Source organism: Plectropomus leopardus, chromosome 3, assembly GCF_026936395.1.
Source record: "Plectropomus leopardus strain MGB_pleo_1.0 chromosome 3, ASM2693639v1, whole genome shotgun sequence".
NCBI lineage: Eukaryota > Metazoa > Chordata > Actinopteri > Perciformes > Serranidae > Plectropomus > Plectropomus leopardus.
In genome coordinates this window covers 41447218-41467539 of record NC_142178.1, presented here as the reverse complement: position 1 = coordinate 41467539, position 20322 = coordinate 41447218, and the positions used below count along the sequence as shown (strand labels likewise).

Genomic DNA, 20322 nt, shown 5'->3' with positions numbered 1-20322 from the left:
GATAATAAACGACAGGAAGAAGAGATAATAAACGACATGAAGAGATAATGAACACGATGAAGAGATAATAAACAACATGAAGAGACAATAAACGACAGGAAGAAGAGATAATAAACGACATGAAGAGATAATAAACATGATGAAGAGATAATAAACACGATGAAGAGATAATAAACACGATGAAGAGAATAAACGACATGAAGAGATAATAAACGACATGAAGAGATAATAAACATGATGAAGAGATAATAAACATGAAGAGATAATAAACATGATGAAGAGATAATAAACGACATGAAGAGATAATAAACATGATGAAGAGATAATAAACACAATGAAGAAATAATAAACACGATGAAGAGATAATAAACATGATGAAGAGATAATAAACAACATGAAGAGATAATAAACATGATGAAGAGATAATAAACAACATGAAGAGATAATAAACATGATGAAGAGATAATAAACGACATGATGAGGAGATCAGAGATCTTTAATGACGATAATAAAAGTGTGGCTGAATGAAACGCTGATGACACGAGTGTAGCTGACAGTGTCTAAGCTGCCCCCCCATAGACCACATAAAGGCTGCGAGGTCCCGGCTGTAACCCGGTCCAGGATCAGGGGGTCCTGGTCCTCAGATCAGGGACACGTTGAGCCACTGCAGGAGAAGCACACGAGTTAACGGATGAAGAAACTGCAGCTGTTTGTTTAACGTTCAGAGCGAAGCTTCGTACCTCCAGCTGAGTGAGCCGAACCGTCCCTGACTCGTCCCTGTCGAAGGCACTGAACGTGTCTGTGGACAGGAGACATCTTCATCACCATCACCATCATGACATAGGGGGCAGTGGGGACAGTGGGGACTTACTGAACATGCTCTCCAGTCGAATCAAACAGTTGACAAAGTTGTCAAAGTCGATGGTGAAATCAGGTTCTCTGTAACGAGCCACCAGGATCTGATGGAGCGGGTTATTAAGACTGAAACCTGGAACACACAGACAGTCTACTGAGGACACAGAGGACACACTGCTAATAGGGGATACATGGGTTACAGGACATGACAGTGTCCTAGCATGATGTCTTTAGTCTTTGAGGACACGCAGCAGGAAGTATTTTATTGTGAAATGTCGTGTTTTACCAGCTTCCTCCAAAGCCGTCCTCAGCTCGGCGGAGCTCATCGTCCCGTTTCCGTCCACGTCTTTGTCCCGGTAAATTTTCTGTCACACAGAGAGGACGGCAGAGACACTCTGATCAGGTTCTTTTAGAAGACTGCACAGAAAGTAGCTGCACGAATGTTTTCGTTTGTGAAACATGAAGCAGAAGAAACGGCGGCCGTCAGAGCTACTCGCCCTGCTTTACTCAGAGGGACATCAGGACATTTCTGGGACTTATGGACAGGACATTTCCAGAAGTTTAGGATTTTTGGACGTTTAAAGGATTTTAGGACTTTTCTGGGATTTAAGGACATTTCCAGGTTTTAAAAATCTGTAGGATCTTTTTAGGATTTCAGAATGTAAATCAGATTTTTTTAAGATCTCCTGTCAGCACAGATGTGGTCCCCCGGAGTCCTTGAGTCCTGGAGTTGGAGGAGCTGACCCTGGAACTACAGCCTCCCTGGTCTGAGGTCAGTCAGGAACCTGCTTCTAAATCTGAGACTCACCAGGTAGTTCTCGATTTTGGTCCACAGCACCTTAAACTCAACCAGACCCAGTTTACCGCTGCCATCTTTCTGCAGCCTCTGCTCAGGAAGTGACGTTCACACAAGTTTTATTCACTGAAGCTAACGAAGATTTTCATTCAGTTTGAGATTTTCTCAAAGAATCTTTCGTCAAAAAAAATCTGAATTTCATTTAAATCCGTTAAAGTTACTGATGATTGTTCTGAAGGATACGTCCAGCATGTTGACCATGTTACGACACGTCGTCAGGCTGAAGCCACTCGTCTCAATGTCTCCACCTGTCACACAGAGACGCCATTCACACCTGAGCACCTTTCACACCTTCAAACACACCTGAGCACTGTTCACACCTGCAGACACACCTGAGCACCGTTCACACCTGCAGACACACCTGAGCACCGTTCACACCTGCAGACACACCTGAGCACTGTTCACACCTGCAGACACACCTGAGCACCTTTCACACCTTCAAACACACCTGAGCACTGTTCACACCTGCAGACACACCTGAGCACCGTTCACACCTGCAGACACACCTGAGCACTGTTCACACCTGCAGACACACCTGAGCACCGTTCACACCTGCAGACACACCTGAGCACTGTTCACACCTGCAGACACACCTGAGCACCGTTCACACCTGCTGATAAGGTAAAGCATCTTACGTTTGGTCACCACTTTGTTGAGGATCCTCTGCAGTTCAAAGGCTGAGATCTCAGAGTCCTGCACAGGAGAACCGCTGGTCTTTATATAAATATATATTTATGTATGAATCATACTACAGGTGATCTCTGTTTATAGAAATGTTTTTATATATGAACAATATTATTAATGATCTTTGTTCAGCTGAATATTTTATGTATCAATCATATTAGATGTGCGTGAGCGGCTCACCCGTCCTGCCAGCTGCTCAAACAGACCTCTGAAGCGATCGTCCACGTCGTCCTCATTGATCTCGATCTGAAACAAAAATACATTCAGAATATTCTTTACACTTCGCGTCATTCCATGTTGGGGCTCGCACATTTTTACAAAAACTTTTCCAGGTCTTAAGTCAAATCTTAAAAACCAAATATTGTCTGAACGGAGCATCGATACTCCTCATCGGATCTTTTTCATCATGATATCACAGCTTTTTAAAGATATTTAATTCAAAAAGATGAACAAACAGAAGTCCCCCTACAGGGCTTAAAAAATGATTTGACATGCTGCCCTCTTTTTGCACCACCTCCTCCCTGCTCACAAATAATGAACCTGAGTTTTTTTTTTTAACAATTAGTTTTATTATATTTTGAATAACATATATTTAAAAAGCTGTTATACAGTGATGAAAAAGAAGCGATAAGGGGCATCAATGGTTGTTTCGGAGAATGTTTGGTCTTTAACATCTGCCTGAAAACTGAAAGAATCCTGGAAATGTTTTGGTAAAGATGTTTATGAATTCTGGTATTTAGTCTTAAAGGCAAAATAAAAGATTAAAATTAAGATTTAGAGTTAAGTTTACAGTCTTCGTGTTAAGTGGAGAGCTAGCAAAATAGCTACAAAATATGCAAAACTCACACGGCTTGCGAGCACGACTGTTATGATGAAGTATCTAAACCGAAAGTGTCGACAAAAAACTAAGTATGTTCAGTTTTAAAGTAAGGAAACGTAATGGTATGCACAAAGAAGTTATTTCTAATTTAATATTATTTGACAGCTCAGGGGTGTTTATGCACTGCACTTAATGCAATGTTGACAATCTGTTTTTGAACAAAGTGGGAAAAAAATGCTTATTTTATTATTTCTATTTTAATTCTTTTCAATATGATTCATCGATTAATCAAAAAAAAAAACAATCTACCGATTAATCAATTATAAAAAAAAATCCATAGTTGCAGTCCTAATTTAAATCTCTAATTTCTGCAACCAGAAACTCATCAATGACTCGATCATCAGTGACTCGATCATCATTGATTCGAGCATCAGTGACTCGATCATCAGCGACTCGATCATCAGCGACTCGATCATCATTGATTCGATCAGTAGCGACTCGATCATCATTGATTCGATCATCAGTGACTCGATCATAATTGATTCGATCATCAGTGACTCGATCATCAGCGACTCGATCATCATTGATTCGATCATCAGTGACTCGATCATCATCAGTGACTCGATCATCATTGATTCGATCATCAGCGACTCGATCATCATTGATTCGATCATCAGTGACTCGATCATCATCAGTGACTCGATCATCATTGATTCGATCATTAGTGACTCGATCATCATTGATTCGATCATCAGTGACTCGATCATCATTGATTCGATCATCAGTGACTCGATCATCATCATTGATTCGATCATCAGTGACTCGATCATCATTGATTCGATCATCATTGATTCGATCATCAGTGACTCGATCATCATTGATTCGATCATCAGTGACTCGATCATCATCATTGATTCGATCATCAGTGACTCGATCATCATTGATTCGATCATCAGCGACTCGATCAGCCACTCTCACCTTCTCTGCTCGGCACTCAATGGGGTCGTCCAGCTCTCTGCAGGAATAAACAGCCTCATTAAAAATGCAATTACACAATGTTATTTAACCTTTGAAACTTGAGCTGATCGGTTGACCCAAAATGACCCAAATACAAACAGAAATTGGTGAAAAGTTACCAGAAAATTACCCAAAAATGACTTTAAAAAAACACGTGGACGTGTGGACATTTGGACATCTCTCGGTCCGAATGAAACTTACTGGAAGTCAGCCTGTTTCTCGGAGAAGACGCGGACGCAGAAGTCTCCGTTCTTGTGCGGCTCAAAGGTGGACGGGACAATGATGTACTCTCCGGGCGGCAGCACGAAGCGGCTGCTGACCTCACGCAGGTTGATGAAGGTCTCAGAACGTGCCGCCGAGGCGTGACGCAAGAAGAAGTTCCTGTTCAGGTGGACGTTCCTCTGACCGCAGAACTGATGGATGGAGACAGCAGGTGAGACAGCAGCAGAAACAACAGGTGAGAGCAGAGACAGCAGGAAGTGATCAGCTGGTCTTTGTACCTCATCAGGAAGCTGAAACAGAAGAAAAACAAACTTTTAGTCTGAATCTCAAAGAGAACAGATTTTATTTTGAAAAACCAGAGACAAGTTAGCGTCCTGAGCTGAAACATTTACTGTCTGCTCTGAGTGTCTGTCCCCTGATCCAGGAACGCGCCGCTTTCTCACCTCGTAGATGGCGAAGCCGACGGTGTGCATGTCCTCGCCCATCTTCCTCTTGCGGCGGCGGTCCTTCTGGATCAGACCGACCACGAGGCTGCAGCCTTCCTCGCCATCGTCGGGATCGTCATCTTCCTCGTCCAGCCGGATCACGAATTGAGGGTTCATCCAGAACGTGTCTGCAGGTTGGAAACAAAACTTCAGCTTCACCGACCAATTTTCCTCAATATCTGACTCATGACTTTATTCAGGAGGTTTCTTTAAAAATCACCAAAAAATTCCCCATTTCATCAGACAGAAACTGAAAAAACAGAAATTATCGCTGAAGTTTTACATTTCTATAGGTCCTTAAACACGAGTATTTTCAGGGTCTTTTTTGCCTTTTTAAGATCGGACAGGTGAAAGGGAGAGAGCGAGAGGGGGCGACGTGCAGCACAAGGCCGACGCCGTTATTGAACCTGCGGCTGCAGAGAGGACGCAGCCTCTGTCCGTGAGCCGCCCGCTCCATCCACTGAGCCACCAGGCGCCCCAACACATGATGTGTTTTTATACAGGTTTGTAAAACAAATTTTCATGACTTTTCCCAATATTTCAGGGTATATTTAGTTTTCTAAATATACTTTCCAGGCCTGGAAATTATTTGCAAATTTCATGACTTTTCCAGGGTTTTCAGGACCACAAGAACAAATTTCTTGTGTTGTTGACACATTTAAGGAATTTTATGAACATAATTGAGACAATAACTAAAACAATTCAAACCATCTTTCAACACTCTGTTATTTCTAAGGCATTTCCAGGCCTGGAAAACAGCCTCTCTAATTTGCTAACTGTTTGTCAGGCTGACTCACTAGCGTAGTTCCTGCAGCCTCCGGCGGTGGAGCCTCGCCTCCAGCCACCGTTGAACTTGTTCAGAGCCCACTTGGAGATGGAGTCGTCGCTCAGCGCGTCGGGCGTCAGGTTGCAGATCTCCAGGCGGGAATAATGAGACAGGAAGTCATCGAAAGACATCCTGGAAGACACAGCAGAGGTTTGACTGCACAGCCTGCAGGTGATGTTCAGCTCGATGAAAAACATTGAAAAATTTTACCAGAACTCTCCGTCCTCAGAGCGGTGACTCAGGCGCTCTCTGTCCTCGTCGCTGATGTAACGCCACTGAGACGAGCTGTTGGAATAGGAAACAGTGTCGTTATCACCATCATCATCACCATCATCACCATCACCATCACCATCATCATAGTCATCATCATGGTGATGGTGATGACGATGGTGACGATGATGGTGATGACGATGACGGTGATGATGACGATGGTGATGGTGATGATGACGATCATCATCGTCATCATCACCACCATCGCCATCATCATCATCACCGTCATCGTCATCACCACCATCATCATCACCATCATCGTCATCACCACCATCATCACCATCGTCATCATCACCATCATCGTCACCATCACCATCGTCATCATCACCATCATTCGTCATCACCATCATCATCATCACCACCATATCATCACCATCATCGTCATCACCACCATCATCATCATCACCATCATCGTCATCACCACCATCACCATCATCGTCACCATCACCATCGTCATCATCACCATCACCGCCATCATCGTCATCATCATCACCATCATCGTCATCACCACCATCATCACCATCTTCACCATCGTCATCATCACCATCATTGTCATCACCATCCTCGTCATCACCACCATCATCACCATCACCACCATCATCATCACCATCATCGTCACCATCACCACCATCATCATCACCATCGTCATCACCACCATCGTCATCACCACCATCATCATCACCATCATCGTCATCACCACCATCGTCATCATCACCATCATTCGTCATCACCATCATCATCACCATCGTCATCACCACATCATCATCACCATCATCGTCATCACCACCATCATCATCACCATCGTCATCACCACCATCATCACCATCGTCATCATCACCATCATTCGTCATCACCATCATCATCACCACCATATCATCATCACCATCATCGTCATCACCACCATCATCATCACCATCATCGTCATCACCACCATCACCATCGTCACCATCACCATCATCGTCACCATCACCACCGTCATCATCACCATCATCGCCATCATCGTTATCATCACCATCATCGTCATCATCATCACCATCATCACCATCATTGTCATCACCATCATCATCATCACCACCATCATCATCACCATCACCACCATCATCACATCATCATCATCACCATCATTGTCACCATCATCGTCATCATCATCATCATCATCACCATCATCATCATCAACAAAAACTCAAACACTGTCGTCGTTTCACAAAAACTTGAAGCTGACTCAAAGTGCTGAAAGTTTGTTTCATCACCATCAGATGTCTTCAGTGTAGTTTCTGTGAATTTGACAGCTCAACCGATCAGTCAGAAACCGCAGGGTTCGAGACGAGACAGGACCGGACAAGCTGAGCTGCCGGCGGGTTCAGACGGTGGCTAGGACGACATGTCCGCTCTCAGTTTTGCTCCCTGAGCTGCTGCGGTCACACGTCAACTGGATGTACCACCAAATTCACAGAAACAACACTTAAGATGTTTTTATTTAACAAGAAACTAAGTCGATATTTAACCCTTTGAAACCTGGATGGATGTCTCGCGCTGCATTCAGACGATGTCCACAAGAATTTAACCCTTTAAGAAATCTGAACTAACCGGTTTGATTTGTTCCAGAAACATAAAAAAAGGCGACTTGGTGAGAAATGTTCCACAAACTGCAGGAAATCATTTATTTTAGTATTCTAAAAAGCCAGAGGGGCAATGTCTACAGGTTTTCACGACATACCTGTCGCTCCAGGCGCCAGTCCACTCCACCTGACCCCATGGGTTCCTGATCCGGATCAGACTCTCCAACCTGCCCTGATATTCCACCTGCAGCCATCATATGCAGAGCGGAGCACAGAATACAGCTGATTGGACAACCACGACCTCACACATTCACCTTCACACAGCTGAAGCCTCGCCCTACAGGTGAGCTGCCGAACTTTAAGGTACACACTGTGAGCCCCTCCCACTGCTGAGACCCATGGGAAATGTGGTCTGACACTGTGGTGAGGTCAAGGGGCGTGTCCTCTCACCTGAGCTGCACCTGTCACAGAGTAGGCGTGGCCTTTCACCAGCTTCTGACGAGTCACCGCCTCCGAGTCGGCTGAGCTCGTGATCTGAAATATTTCAAAATAAAAGCAGCTCACAATCTGAAACATTCCAAAAATAAAAGCAGCTGATGACTTTTTTATGTTTGTCCCCGTGTTGTGCCCCTGTTGTCCCTCCTTGTTGTCCCTTGTGTTGTCCCCCTGTTGTCCCTGTGTTGTCTACTGCTGTCCCCCAATGTCGTCGCATGTGTTGTCCCCCTGTTGTCCCCCCATTGTCCCCTGTGCGGTCTCACGTCGATGGAGCAGCCCATCAAGGAGCCTCGTTGCTGAGCCTTCTGGATGATGTGGAACAGATGGGGATCAGGTCGAGTCAGTTCATGAACTTCAGCAATTCCTCCAGTGAAATCCTCGAAACCCTCCGTGGTCGATCCTCCCGACAGAGCCTCGTAACAGCCATTCAACCTGCACACAAGTCACGAGTCAACAACCTACATTGCCATTCGCAAGCTTAGCTTAGCTCTGTGATAGCCTTGTGGTACTCTCACTACCTGGGGCTCGCGATTACAGAGCCTGGGTCTGTTGAACTGCACTACGCTAATCCTGCTGCCTCTCGGGAGCGTTCCTGCTCCCTTGTTTCCTAGTTTCCCAGGATCCTGGCCGTAACCTTGACTGTGCCTGACCGTGGTGATAGCTGTGCTGATGCTGCGACCCTGCCTTTGGTTGTGCTCGTGCTGTGGCTGTACTGATTCTGTGCCCCCCGCTCGCCCTGATCGTGGTCTGGTCCTGGTTGCGCCGATGCTGTGATCTTGCCTTTGGACACCTCCCTTTCACATATGCATGAGACTGTTATCATCTCTATCAACATCATCATAGAGAGCAATTACTAATTTCACACCTGCTGTTATTGTAATATGACATGCATCTGTTTCTATTGTTGCTGTGCCCCCCCCTCCTCTCTCCCCCCCCCTCTCTCCCCCTCTCTCTCTCTCTTTCCTTTTTTGCCATGATTGTATTTCAGTTGTTATTTACGACATCTATCGCTCGTCTGTCCGTCCTGAAGAGGGATCCCTCACTATCCTCTACCGCTCTTCCTGAGGTTTCTTCCTCTTTTTCCCCGTTACAGGGGTTCTTTTTGGGGAGTTTTTCCTCGGGTGATGTGAGGGTCTAAGGGCAGAGGGATGTCCTACACTGAGGCAAACCATGTTTTGTGATAATGGGCTCTATAAATAAAACTGACTTGACTTGACTTGACTTAACCTACAGACACGTCAATAACGATCTGCAGACACATCAATAATGACATGCATACGAGTCACAAGTCAGTGAAGTTTAGAGAACTTTAGAGTTCTTTGAAGTTCTTCAAGGTTTCACAGTTTTTTTCTCTCAGACTTGTGTTCTCTGTCAGACTCGTGTTCGCTGTCAGACTCATGTTCTCTCTGACTTGTGCTCTCTCTCAGACTTGTGTTCTCTGTCAGACTCATGTTCTCTCAGACTCGTGTTCTCTGTCAGACTCGTGTTCGCTGTCAGACTCATGTTCTCTCTGACTTGTGCTCTCTCTCAGACTTGTGTTCTCTGTCAGACTTGTGTTCTCTCTCAGACTCGTGTTCTCTCTCAGACTCGTGTTCTCTGTCAGACTCGTGTTCTCTCAGACTCGTGTTCTCTGTCAGACTCATGTTCTCTGTCAGACTCGTGTTCTCTCTCAGACTCGTGTTCTCTGTCAGACTCGTGTTCTCTGTCAGACTCGTGCTCTCTCTCAGACTCGTGTTCTCTGTCAGACTCGTGTTCTCTCTCAGACTCGTGTTCTCTGTCAGACTCGTGTTCTCTGTCAGACTCGTGTTCTCTGTCAGACTCGTGTTCTCTGTCAGACTCGTGTTCTCTCAGACTCGTGTTCTCTGTCAGACTCATGTTCTCTGTCAGACTCGTGCTCTCTCAGACTCGTGTCTTACTTGGCGTAGGCCTTCTCCAGCAGCGCGCTCCAGAACTCTCTCCCCTCAGCCGAGTGGACGAACATCAGCTCTCCGTCTTTGACCGGAAGACGGTCGTCAATCACCACGTCCACCCACTCCCCGAACTGCCAAAACTACGGAGAGACAGACAGAAACAGAGGGACAGAGAAAGACAGACAGACAGAGGGGATGTGTTTTCATTTTGGTCATATTTCAGCTGTGTGTTCAGCTGTGTGTTTTCGTGTGTTCAGGTGTGTCTTCATTTGTGTTCAGGTGTGTGTAGGTGTGTGTTCAGTGGTGTTCAGGTGTGTGTTCAGGTGTGTTTTCACGTGTGTTCAGTGGTGTTCAGGTGTGTGTTCATTTGTGTCCAGGTGTGTGTAGGTGTGTGTTCAGGTGTGTGTTCAGTGGTGTTCAGGTGTGTGTTCAGGTGTGTGTTCAGGTGTGTGTGCAGGTGTGTTCAGTTATGTTCAGGTGTGTGTTCAGGTGTGTTCAGGTTTGTGTACCTGGAAGTGGAAGATGCCGGCATACTCTCCGTCCCTGAAGCTCTGTCCATGAGGGACAACTCGTGTGAGGACCTCCTCGTTGAGGGTCAGAGAGGCGATGGCGGCAAGCAGCCAGCAGTCACCTGTAGGCACACAAGAAGGGGCGGAGCTTAGGCAGGAAGTGAAGCCTCATGACATGGCTGCGTGATGTCACGGGCTGTGTTCAAAACGGCGTCCATCGTACTACAGTTGATGAAGGCTCACCTGTGAGACAGGTAACGCCCCGATACACCGCCGTCACGTTCCCCCAGCGTGAATTTAGCTTTGCATGCTGTTATCATTCTGCTTCAGTCACTGCATTCATCTTTAAATTGTATCTTCACGTTAAAGTCCACGCTGGTTTGGTCGGATCATGAACCATATCCGCTTTACAGAAGCCAAATATTTTCAATAAAATACGTTACTCGTCTTCTGTGTAATTGTAGGATTTTGGAAAGGATTTTGGCCTAATTAATACAGTATAACACCAGGGCGAACTAACGACCCCAACGTTTGTGTTCGTCACCAACAGCCTCAGATGAGCTCTCCGTCATTCTCTGGCTCTGACTGGTAAATGTCAGTGCAATGCATTGTGGGAAACAGTAGGCGAGGCAGGCTGGTCCGATGCAGACGGAGGATTTTTTCAGAATCAGTATGACATCCGCATAGTTCTGGCATACTGTGGGTTTGGCTTTTGTTCGCATACTCTATACTGCGTACTGCATACTGCATACTACATACTGCATACTGCATACTACATACTGCATACTGCACACTGAATACTGCATACTGCATACTGCATACTGCACACTGAATACTGCATACTCCATACTATGTTTTGACCACATCAGTACGAGCTGCTGGTGTAGTCGGCGGGTTCAAACGCAGCCTCGGTGTCCTTAAACACTCCGTCAGGTAACCTGACACCTGTGCGATAGAAACATACATACTTGTTTTTCTGGTTAAAAATTGAAAAAATGAAATTGGAATTGGTTTATTTGTATTTCCTGTTGATGCTTGTCTTTATTTCCTGTTGTTTGTTTATATTTCCTGCTGATGTCAGACTCTCGTGGCGTCCTCGGTCAGTGTCATCATCGTCTCTGTGCTGCTGAATAATAAAGTTGTTTGAAGTGGAGCTCGGGGGTGTGGCTTACTGGGACCAGTACTTCCAGTCTGACCGGCTGCAGAATAAATGAACTGGTTTTTTTTCAACACGCTGAGCGTTCACATGGCTGCTCACTGCGACTGACTGACTTTTCCTGTTGAGCCACAAACGAAATAAAACCTGATTCAGCGTCTTCAGCTGAACGTCTGAGTCGAGCAGAAATCCGCAGACCTCGAGCTTCGTCTTCTAACGTTTCGCTGATGTTTATTTCTCTGAAAATTTGGGTTCTTTGTGTTTTGTTTTGTTCTTTAACAGCTGATTTACTTTCCTTTCAGGTGTATTTTTTCTAAAATTTGACTTTCAGCTAAACCTGTTTGCTCTTGTTTGTAAAGGTTTAACCCTTTAAAACCTGAACAAACCAAAAATTAATCAAAAATATATGAGCAGAAGAAACCACCCGATCACCGAGAAAAACACAGATGACGATACAGACCTGGACACAGACCTGGACACAGACCACAGACCTGGACACAGACCTGGATACAGACCTGGACACAGACCACAGACCTGGACACAGACCTGGATACAGACCTGGACACAGACCTGGATACAGACCACAGACCTGGACGCAGACCTGGATACAGACCACATACCTGGATACAGACCACATACCTGAATACAGACCACAGACCTGGACGCAGACCTGGATACAGACCACAGACCTGGACACAGACCTGGATACAGACCTGGACACAGACCTGGATACAGACCACAGACCTGGACGCAGACCTGGATACAGACCACATACCTGGACGCAGACCTGGATACAGACCACAGACCTGGACGCAGACCTGGATACAGACCACAGACCTGGACACAGACCACAGACCTGGATACAGACCACAGACCTGGACACAGACCACAGACCTGGACACAGACCACAGACCTGGACACAGACCACAGACCTGGATACAGACCTGGATACAGACCTGGACACAGACCACAGACCTGGACACACACCACAGACCTGGATACAGACCTGGACACAGACCACAGACCTGGACACAGACCACAGACCACAGACCAGGACACAAACCAGGACACAGACCTGGACACAGACCACAGACCTGGACACAGACCTGGACACAGACCACAGACCTGGACACAGACCACAGACCTGGATACAGACCTGGACACAGACCTGGACACAGACCACAGACCTGGACACAGACCTGGACACAGACCACAGACCTGGACACAGACCTGGACACAGACCTGGACAGTCGCTTTAACAGATTTGTGTAATAAATGTGTAATTATGGTAAATATAAAATAGTTTCTCTGATTTTTTTCTACTGAGACGTTTTTTCCACTTTTTTAAAATATTTTTTTTAATAGTATAAAATAAAATATATAATTTTTTTTCTCATCATTTCGTACAAAGACGCTCTTTTGTTTTTGTGTTTTTAAAGGAATCACACAAATTTACCCAGAATTCACAGGGTGAAAACATTCTCTCTCTCTCTCTCTCTCTCTCTCTCTCTCTCACACACACACACTCACACAAACTCACACACACACACACTCACACACACACACACACACACACACACACACACACAGAAAACGCCACCAGAGATTAAAACATGCCGGAGATATGTGTGTGTTTGTTAATTTGTTTGTTTGTTTGTTTGTGTGTGTGTCTCACCCAGCGCTCCCTGGCAGATGTCGGTCCTGGTGGCTCCGGATACAATGAACTCGGGGTCAGAGGTCAACTCCTGCACACAGACAGACAGACAGGAGGTCAAAGCTTTGCAGGAACAGGAAGTCGTCTTTACAGGAACAGGAAGTCGTCTTTGTTTTCACATTGAGCCGCTTTGACCTGAAGACAAACGTCAAACCGCTTCACTGAATTTATCACGCGGAGTTTCTCGTCTTCACTCTCAGCTGCTCCAGAGTCAGGACACATGACACAGACGGCGTGCAGCGCTCTGCCCCGCCCCCTCTGAAATGGGAACTGCTCGACGCCGCCGCTCTCCACTCGCAGTCTCCCGCCGCTCGTCTGATAAATATTTCGTTACATTAGTGAGGCTGTCGGCTCTCGGCTGTCATTTTTCTGTTGGTCAATGTTTCCTGTGAAAATTAACTGAAATCCCCCCCCCATAAATGACTAACCGTCCCTAAATTATATTGAAATATTAAGTTATAATCCTGGTCTGAATTCATGATTTTCTTTTTGGAAAATCATTTTTTAAATAACCAATCAGGACGATCGTTTCAGACAATGTTTGGTCTTTGAAATTTCACTCAAAGTCCTGGAATGTCCTGGAAACGTCTTGTTAAAATGTGTCAAACTGCAGCACCGCCTTATCAACCAATCAATCAATCAATCAACCAATCAATCAATCAGTCAGTCAGTCTGATCAGTTATGGAGAGCAGAATCAATATTCACAAGTATTGATCAGTGACGCTACTCTAATTAACTCTGACCAGAAACAGGTGCGCTGCTCCTGTCAGCCAATCAGTGAGCGCCAGCTGACGTCACTTCAGATTATTTCAGTATTTCAGCACTTTGGAAAGTTTGGAAAAGTTTTGAAACGTGTTTGTTGGATTCTAAAACTAATGAATGGTTAAAGGGTTAAACTGGTTTCTCTCTCTGAGCTTTGAGAACTCAAAGTGTCTCTGCGGGACTCACGGTGGGTCTCTGCCAGGACACCCCCCGGGTCTTGTAGGAACCGGGGCCCAGTTCCTTGAATCCCAGGGAGGATGGGAGCGCCGGGAAGGTCTCGTCCTGGAAAAGGCAGCCGGTCTCGAAGCAGAGCGCGCGCAGACTCTCGTAATCCTGGTTCAGGTACTTGAGCGCCTGGCTGTTGGAGCCGACGCCCCTGTCCCGGTCCCGCTTGTGCAGCAGGGTCTGCGCGATGCCGGACATGCTGCTTGGTCTGGAACCTGGAACTTGGAGGGTCTGTGGGGTGCTGGAAAGTTTTGGAGAGCGCAGAGAAGCTGCAGGTGTGCGACGCCAGGAAAGGTGTGTCCAAGTCTGTGGAGATCTGACACAGTCACCAGGACACCGTCACAGGTGAGACTTCCGGTGAGGAGCTTCAAAATAAAGCCAGTATTTAACCAGCCTGAAGTCTGCAGGAAGCAATGAAATATATCAGATGAAAATAAAATAAAACGTTGCAAACCGATAAAACCACGTCGCCATCGTAAAGATCTTCACTCTGAGTTTTTAACGGACTCACAAACCAGACAAAGATTTACAGCAGCTTTTATTCTCAGATGTCCGAAGATAAGATGAGTCTTTTTTGTCTTCCACAGGACAAACGTACAAACGTTTGTAGCTGCTTTTCATCTCTTTGCATTCTTTCTGTATCTGGGGTCTTTTTGCATCTCTGTTGTCGGTGTATGTACTATATGTGTGTATGTGTGTGTGTGTGTGTGTGTGTGTGTGTGTGTGTGTGTGTGTACCTAATGGCACGGCTTGGTGCTTTTATTGTGAAGAGCACATGTCAGGCTTCCTGTGCTATTGGAATTAAATGTGTCATCGCGGAGCAGGAAGGGCGTGTTCCTGTTGGCTCAGAGACTCAACAAACAGCCTCATTCCTTAACACAGTGTCACTCCTCCACCCACACACACACACACACACACACACACCTGCCCTCACTCTGCTCTGATTACAGCCTCTTACACCCTTCCCAAAATGTTTCCTCCAGAGGTACGACCAAACCAGATTATTGTTTTAGCAAGGTCTGTTTATTCTTAAATCAGGGTTTCCTGGACTACAAATGTGGCTTTCTTTAACCTGCTGGGTCACCATGGTAACTGATGCTGCAGACTGTGTCACCATGGTAACTGATGCTGCAGACTGGGTCACCATGGTAACTGATGCTGCAGACTGGGTCACCATGATAACTGATGCTGCAGACTGAACCTGGTCAGGAGCAGATTAATGTTCTGGGTTTAAAATCAGCTGCAGAGCGTCTTCCAGAGCGTCTCTGAGGAGCGTTTCTCTATAATCGGCCAGCACGTGAACAGAAAATGTTATAAATACACTTTACACAACCGTTGATAGGTGTAATGTGACTGAAATGCTCAGGTTTGGGTTTTTGGTGCTAAATGTTTCCATAGTGACTCTAAAAGCTTCTGTAAAACCACAGATCACATTATACATGAAGAGCTCACTTTACATTTTTACTCAGGATGTTAATTCACATTAAATGTGACGTAATTCCTTCAGATCAGATCGGAGTCACCACTTCTCACGTTTAAACGCTTAGTTCTGATTGGCCGAAGTCTGTTTTTACTGTTATATTACAGCTGATGCATCCGTCTGTTAATGTTTATCATAGATATTATTCAATCAGTTACATTCATTCGACTCTGATTCGTCCAAAAACTAAAGTGATTTATAGTCTCCTTCATCACAGTCAGACCTAAATATAGTTACTGATGATAAAGTTTAAATCTGCTGCGTCGAGTTTAAAGTGTCGCAGCTGCAGAATGAGCAGCTGAAATAACGCGGAGACGGATCGAAAATATCTACTTGTTCATTCACGAAACGTCGTTTTCTGAGCTGAAGCCACGGTGTTGTTTGTGCTGAAATACTTTTTAATATTCTTCACAGGGGGCACGCTATCAGTTATTTATAATGTCAAACCATGAAAGCGTCGTGTTACTGGTCCTCTGTGAGCGTGCAAGTCTGAAGCAGAAAGGGTTAACAGCTGATCGGCTCAGACTGAAGCTGCTGTTTCTGAGACTCTGATGGACGCGCATCAGAATTTAACCTTTTGCAGTCTGATCTGCGTCGCTCCGTCACACTGATGTCTATGTCAGTGGATCAGACACAATATTTTCTCCAAAAATCTGAGACTTTATCACCGTTTATAGAAACAATGGAAGCAGAGACTGTGTCCTCCCAGCATGTCCACACTGTCTCCTGTCTCTGTCTGTCTGTCTCCTGTCTCTCTTCATTGGTTATAAAATGACAACATTGAGACAGATTGTGAGACACAAAGTGTCTCTTCAGCTTTATTGTCTCATGTCTTTTTGTCTTTAATCACAGAAAACAGCTCAACTTCACTTTCGTTGATTTCAAAATGAATAAAGTTTTACAGACTTTGAAAGACTTTTCATGAAATCATCAGCTGATGCGTCAAAACTCTCCCAGCATGCACCTGGAGCTGGCACGGTCAGTTGATGGCGAGGCAGAGCCACTGCAGGAGCAGAAGAAGAAGAGTTCACTGACGACGTCATCAGACCGTACCTGTCCAGGACTAAGCCCGAGCCTCCCAGCACAGCTCTGCACTGCTGTACTGGTCTGGGGTCAGTTTTACCTGCTGCAGGTCCAGTTGGATCCTCCCCTGGTTCTTCTTATCCAGAGTCCTGAACATCTCTGAGGAGCACAAACAAAGTGTGAGAACCTTTACGCAAAAAGACAAAAGGAGAACAATGGGAACCCGAGAGCTGGTGGTTTTTGGGAACCCTGAAGCCTGATGGTGGCAGTAATGTTGTGAGGGTCCGTCCACACCAGAACCAGAACCAGAACCATAAACAGAAGGTTTTAAAGGGTTCCAGCTGCAGTGGACGGTGGAGTCACACTGCGACGGTGATGACGATGAAAGGGTTAATGGACATCATTTGGATCTCTGAGAGAGACTTCCTGAAGGACAGAAACACTGACAGCCAATCAGAGGACTGCGTGCTTTGTCTGTGTTGTTCTTCCTGTGAGTGTAGTCCTCAGAAACTGATCAATAACTGATCAGAAACTGATCAATAACCAATCAATAACTGATCAGAAACTGATCAATAACTGATCAGAAACTGATCAATAACCAATCAATAACTGATCAGAAACTGATCAGAAACCTGCCTGGCTGTCTCTCCCTGACGGTAGCAGACGGAGCCTCTGTGAGGAGGAGAAGAAACGACAAACTTCAGCTTGATCTGCTGATTTTCGCAGTTTAAAAGCTTCACTTTGGGCTCATCGGGACGTTTCGGCACATTTTGCTACTCAAGAAAGTTTAAGGAGTTTCGTGATAACGTCAGCATCTCCGTGATCCGTAACAGCCTTTAATGAGTCCTCATCTCTGTGTCCCGCCTGTGATTATGGCACCTGGTGCTCAGTGGAAAGAGAGGCGCGCCATTTACAGAGGTTATATCCTCGCCACAGCAGCCGCGCGTTCGATTCCAGCCTTGACCCTCTGCTGCATGTCCCCCCTCTCTGTCCCCCTTCATCCTTAAACTGTCCATTAAAGACAACAAAAGACCCCAAAATAATCAAAAATAAATAAATATGATTAATACATTTCAGTTACTAGTTTATAGTTATGGTTACAGTTAATAGTTATAGTTACTAGCTATAGTTATAGTTATAGTTTATAGTTATGGTTATAGTAAACAGTTATAGTTAATGTTATAGTTATAGTTTATAGTTTATAGTTATGGTTATAGTTATAGTTATAGTTATAGTTATAGTTATAGTTATAGTTAATGTTATAGTTTATAGTTATAGTTATAGTTTATAGTTAATGTTATAGTTACAGGTTATAGTTATAGTTAAAGTTATAGTTATGGTTATAGTTATGGTTATGGTTATGGTTATGGTTATAGTTAATGTTATAGTTATGGTTATGGTTATGGTTATAGTTAATGTTATAGTTATAGTTATGGTTATAGTTAATGTTATAGTTATGGTTATAGTTATAGTTATAGTTATAGTTATAGTTATAGTTAATGTTATAGTTATAGTTGTAGTTATAGTTAATGTTATAGTTATGGTTATGGTTATAGTTATAGTTTATAGTTATAGTTAATGTTATTGTTATAGTTATAGTTGTAGTTATAGTTAATGTTATAGTTATAGTTATGGTTATGGTTATGGTTATAGTTAATGTTATAGTTATAGTTATGGTTATAGTTATGGTTATAGTTATAGTTATAGTTATAGTTATAGTTATAGTTATAGTTATAGTTATAGTTAATGTTATAGTTATAGTTGTAGTTATAGTTAATGTTATAGTTATGGTTATGGTTATAGTTATAGTTTATAGTTATAGTTAATGTTATTGTTATAGTTATAGTTGTAGTTATAGTTAATGTTATAGTTATAGTTATGGTTATGGTTATGGTTATAGTTAATGTTATAGTTATAGTTATGGTTATAGTTATGGTTATAGTTATAGTTATAGTTATAGTTATAGTTATAGTTATAGTTAATGTTATAGTTATAGTTATAGTTATAGTTATGGTTATAGTTATAGTTATAGTTAATGTTATAGTTATAGTTATAGTTATAGTTAATGTTATAGTTATAGTTATAGTTGTAGTTATAGTTAATGTTATAGTTATAGTTATGGTTATAGTTAATGTTATAGTTATGGTTATAGTTATAGTTATAGTTATAGTTATAGTTAATGTTATAGTTATAGTTATAGTTGTAGTTATAGTTAATGTTAATGTTATAGTTATGGTTATGGTTATAGTTATAGTTATGGTTATAGTTAATGTTATAGTTATGGTTATAGTTATAGTTATAGTTAATGTTATAGTTATAGTTATAGTTATAGTTGTAGTTATAGTTAATGTTAATGTTATAGTTATGGTTATGGTTATAGTTATAGTTATAGTTAATGTTATAGTTATAGTTATAGTTATGGTTATAGTTATAGTTATAGTTATAGTTATAGTTAATGTTATAGTTATAGTTATAGTTATAGTTATAGTCAATGTTATAGTTATAGTTATAGTTGTAGTTATAGTTAATGTTATAGTTATAGTTATGGTTATAGTTAATGTTATAGTTATGGTTATAGTTATAGTTATAGTTGTAGTTATAGTTAATGTTATAGTTATGGTTATGGTTATAGTTATAGTTTATAGTTATGGTTATAGTTAATGTTATAGTTACAGTAATAGTTACAGCTATTGTTATTGTCATCGGTATGATTATAGCTACGATCGCAGCGCGTCGACGCCCTCTTGTCGTCATCAGTTGAGACTCACTGAAGAGCAGTTCCAGGCGGATCAAGCAGCCGATGAAACAGTCGAAGTCGATGGCGTAGTTGGTGTCGGCGTATTGACTGACAATCTCCTGAATGATGGCGCTGTTCAGCTGGAACCCTGAACACAGGAAGAGGAATATAAGAGAATCAGAAGAGCAGAGGGGGATCGGGACCAGGAAGGTCTTACTGAGGGAACCGTCTTTGAGATCTGAGAACCTCTCCATCATTTCACGAACAAGAAGCATCTTTAACGAACCATGAAACTTCTCGTAAAACCTTCAGAGCTTCTACAACATGTGAGACGGCGCTGGAAACATGTCCTCTAAATGACTGACAGAACCAAGCTGATGTCTTGACCCTGTCAGTCCAATGAGAGGCTCAGGACCTGCATCGGGTTCTACGTAAAGGAATCAGAGAACGTTCTGTAAAGAACCTGTGGACATCAGATCAGGACTCTCACCAGCTTCAGCCAGAGCTGCTCTCATCTCGTGACTGCTCATCGTCCCAGAACCATCCGAGTCGTGACTCTTAAAGATCTCCTGCAGAACCACAAGAAGGAGGAAAAAGCTGTTTAACCCTTAAACACCTGGTCCTGCATCAGTATGCTGCATTAAGATGCCCTCCACAAGCGTCTTCACCTCTGGAACCTGAGAGAACTGGTTTGATGGAAACATGGAAAAAGGCAA

The 20322-nt window shown here is 43.6% G+C and overlaps 2 protein-coding genes, 2 long non-coding RNA genes and 1 pseudogene across 4 annotated transcripts in view; 3 read left to right on the top strand and 2 right to left on the bottom strand.

Moving 5' to 3' along the window:
* Positions 1–478: 478 nt before the first annotated feature.
* Positions 479–14581, bottom strand: LOC121938047 (calpain-2 catalytic subunit-like). Its single transcript, XM_088075105.1, has 21 exons — positions 14328–14581; positions 13340–13409; positions 10509–10630; positions 10006–10139; positions 8353–8521; positions 8045–8128; positions 7753–7838; positions 5976–6050; positions 5737–5897; positions 4898–5067; positions 4733–4744; positions 4434–4645; positions 4194–4230; positions 2576–2641; positions 2347–2404; positions 1895–1959; positions 1664–1732; positions 1142–1220; positions 872–988; positions 741–799; positions 479–664 (listed from the first exon to the last, which is right to left on the bottom strand). The coding sequence occupies exons 1-21, from the start codon at positions 14562–14564 to the stop codon at positions 641–643; spliced, it is 2106 nt and encodes a 701-aa protein (XP_087931231.1). The 5' UTR covers positions 14565–14581; the 3' UTR covers positions 479–640.
* On the top strand, positions 7503–9305 carry LOC148190100 (uncharacterized). Its single transcript, XR_015776100.1, has 2 exons — positions 7503–7937; positions 8366–9305. It is a non-coding gene; the product is annotated as an uncharacterized LOC148190100 (long non-coding RNA).
* On the top strand, positions 12062–13328 carry LOC148190099 (uncharacterized; annotated as a pseudogene).
* LOC148190098 (uncharacterized) overlaps positions 14573–20322 on the top strand; it is a 6862-nt gene continuing 1112 nt past the window's right edge. Inside the window, exon 1 of the long non-coding RNA XR_015776099.1 lies at positions 14573–14711. This is a non-coding gene — a long non-coding RNA (uncharacterized LOC148190098). The remainder of the gene's footprint in view (positions 14712–20322) is intronic.
* The window catches only part of capn8 (calpain 8), a 17738-nt gene continuing 12371 nt past the window's right edge, over positions 14956–20322 (bottom strand). Inside the window, exons 18-21 of the mRNA XM_088075106.1 lie at positions 20097–20175; positions 19638–19754; positions 16970–17028; positions 14956–16849 (exon numbers count right to left, since the gene is read on the bottom strand). Coding sequence (XP_087931232.1) covers positions 16826–16849; positions 16970–17028; positions 19638–19754; positions 20097–20175 — 279 coding nt within the window. The 3' untranslated portion in view covers positions 14956–16825. The remainder of the gene's footprint in view (positions 16850–16969; positions 17029–19637; positions 19755–20096; positions 20176–20322) is intronic.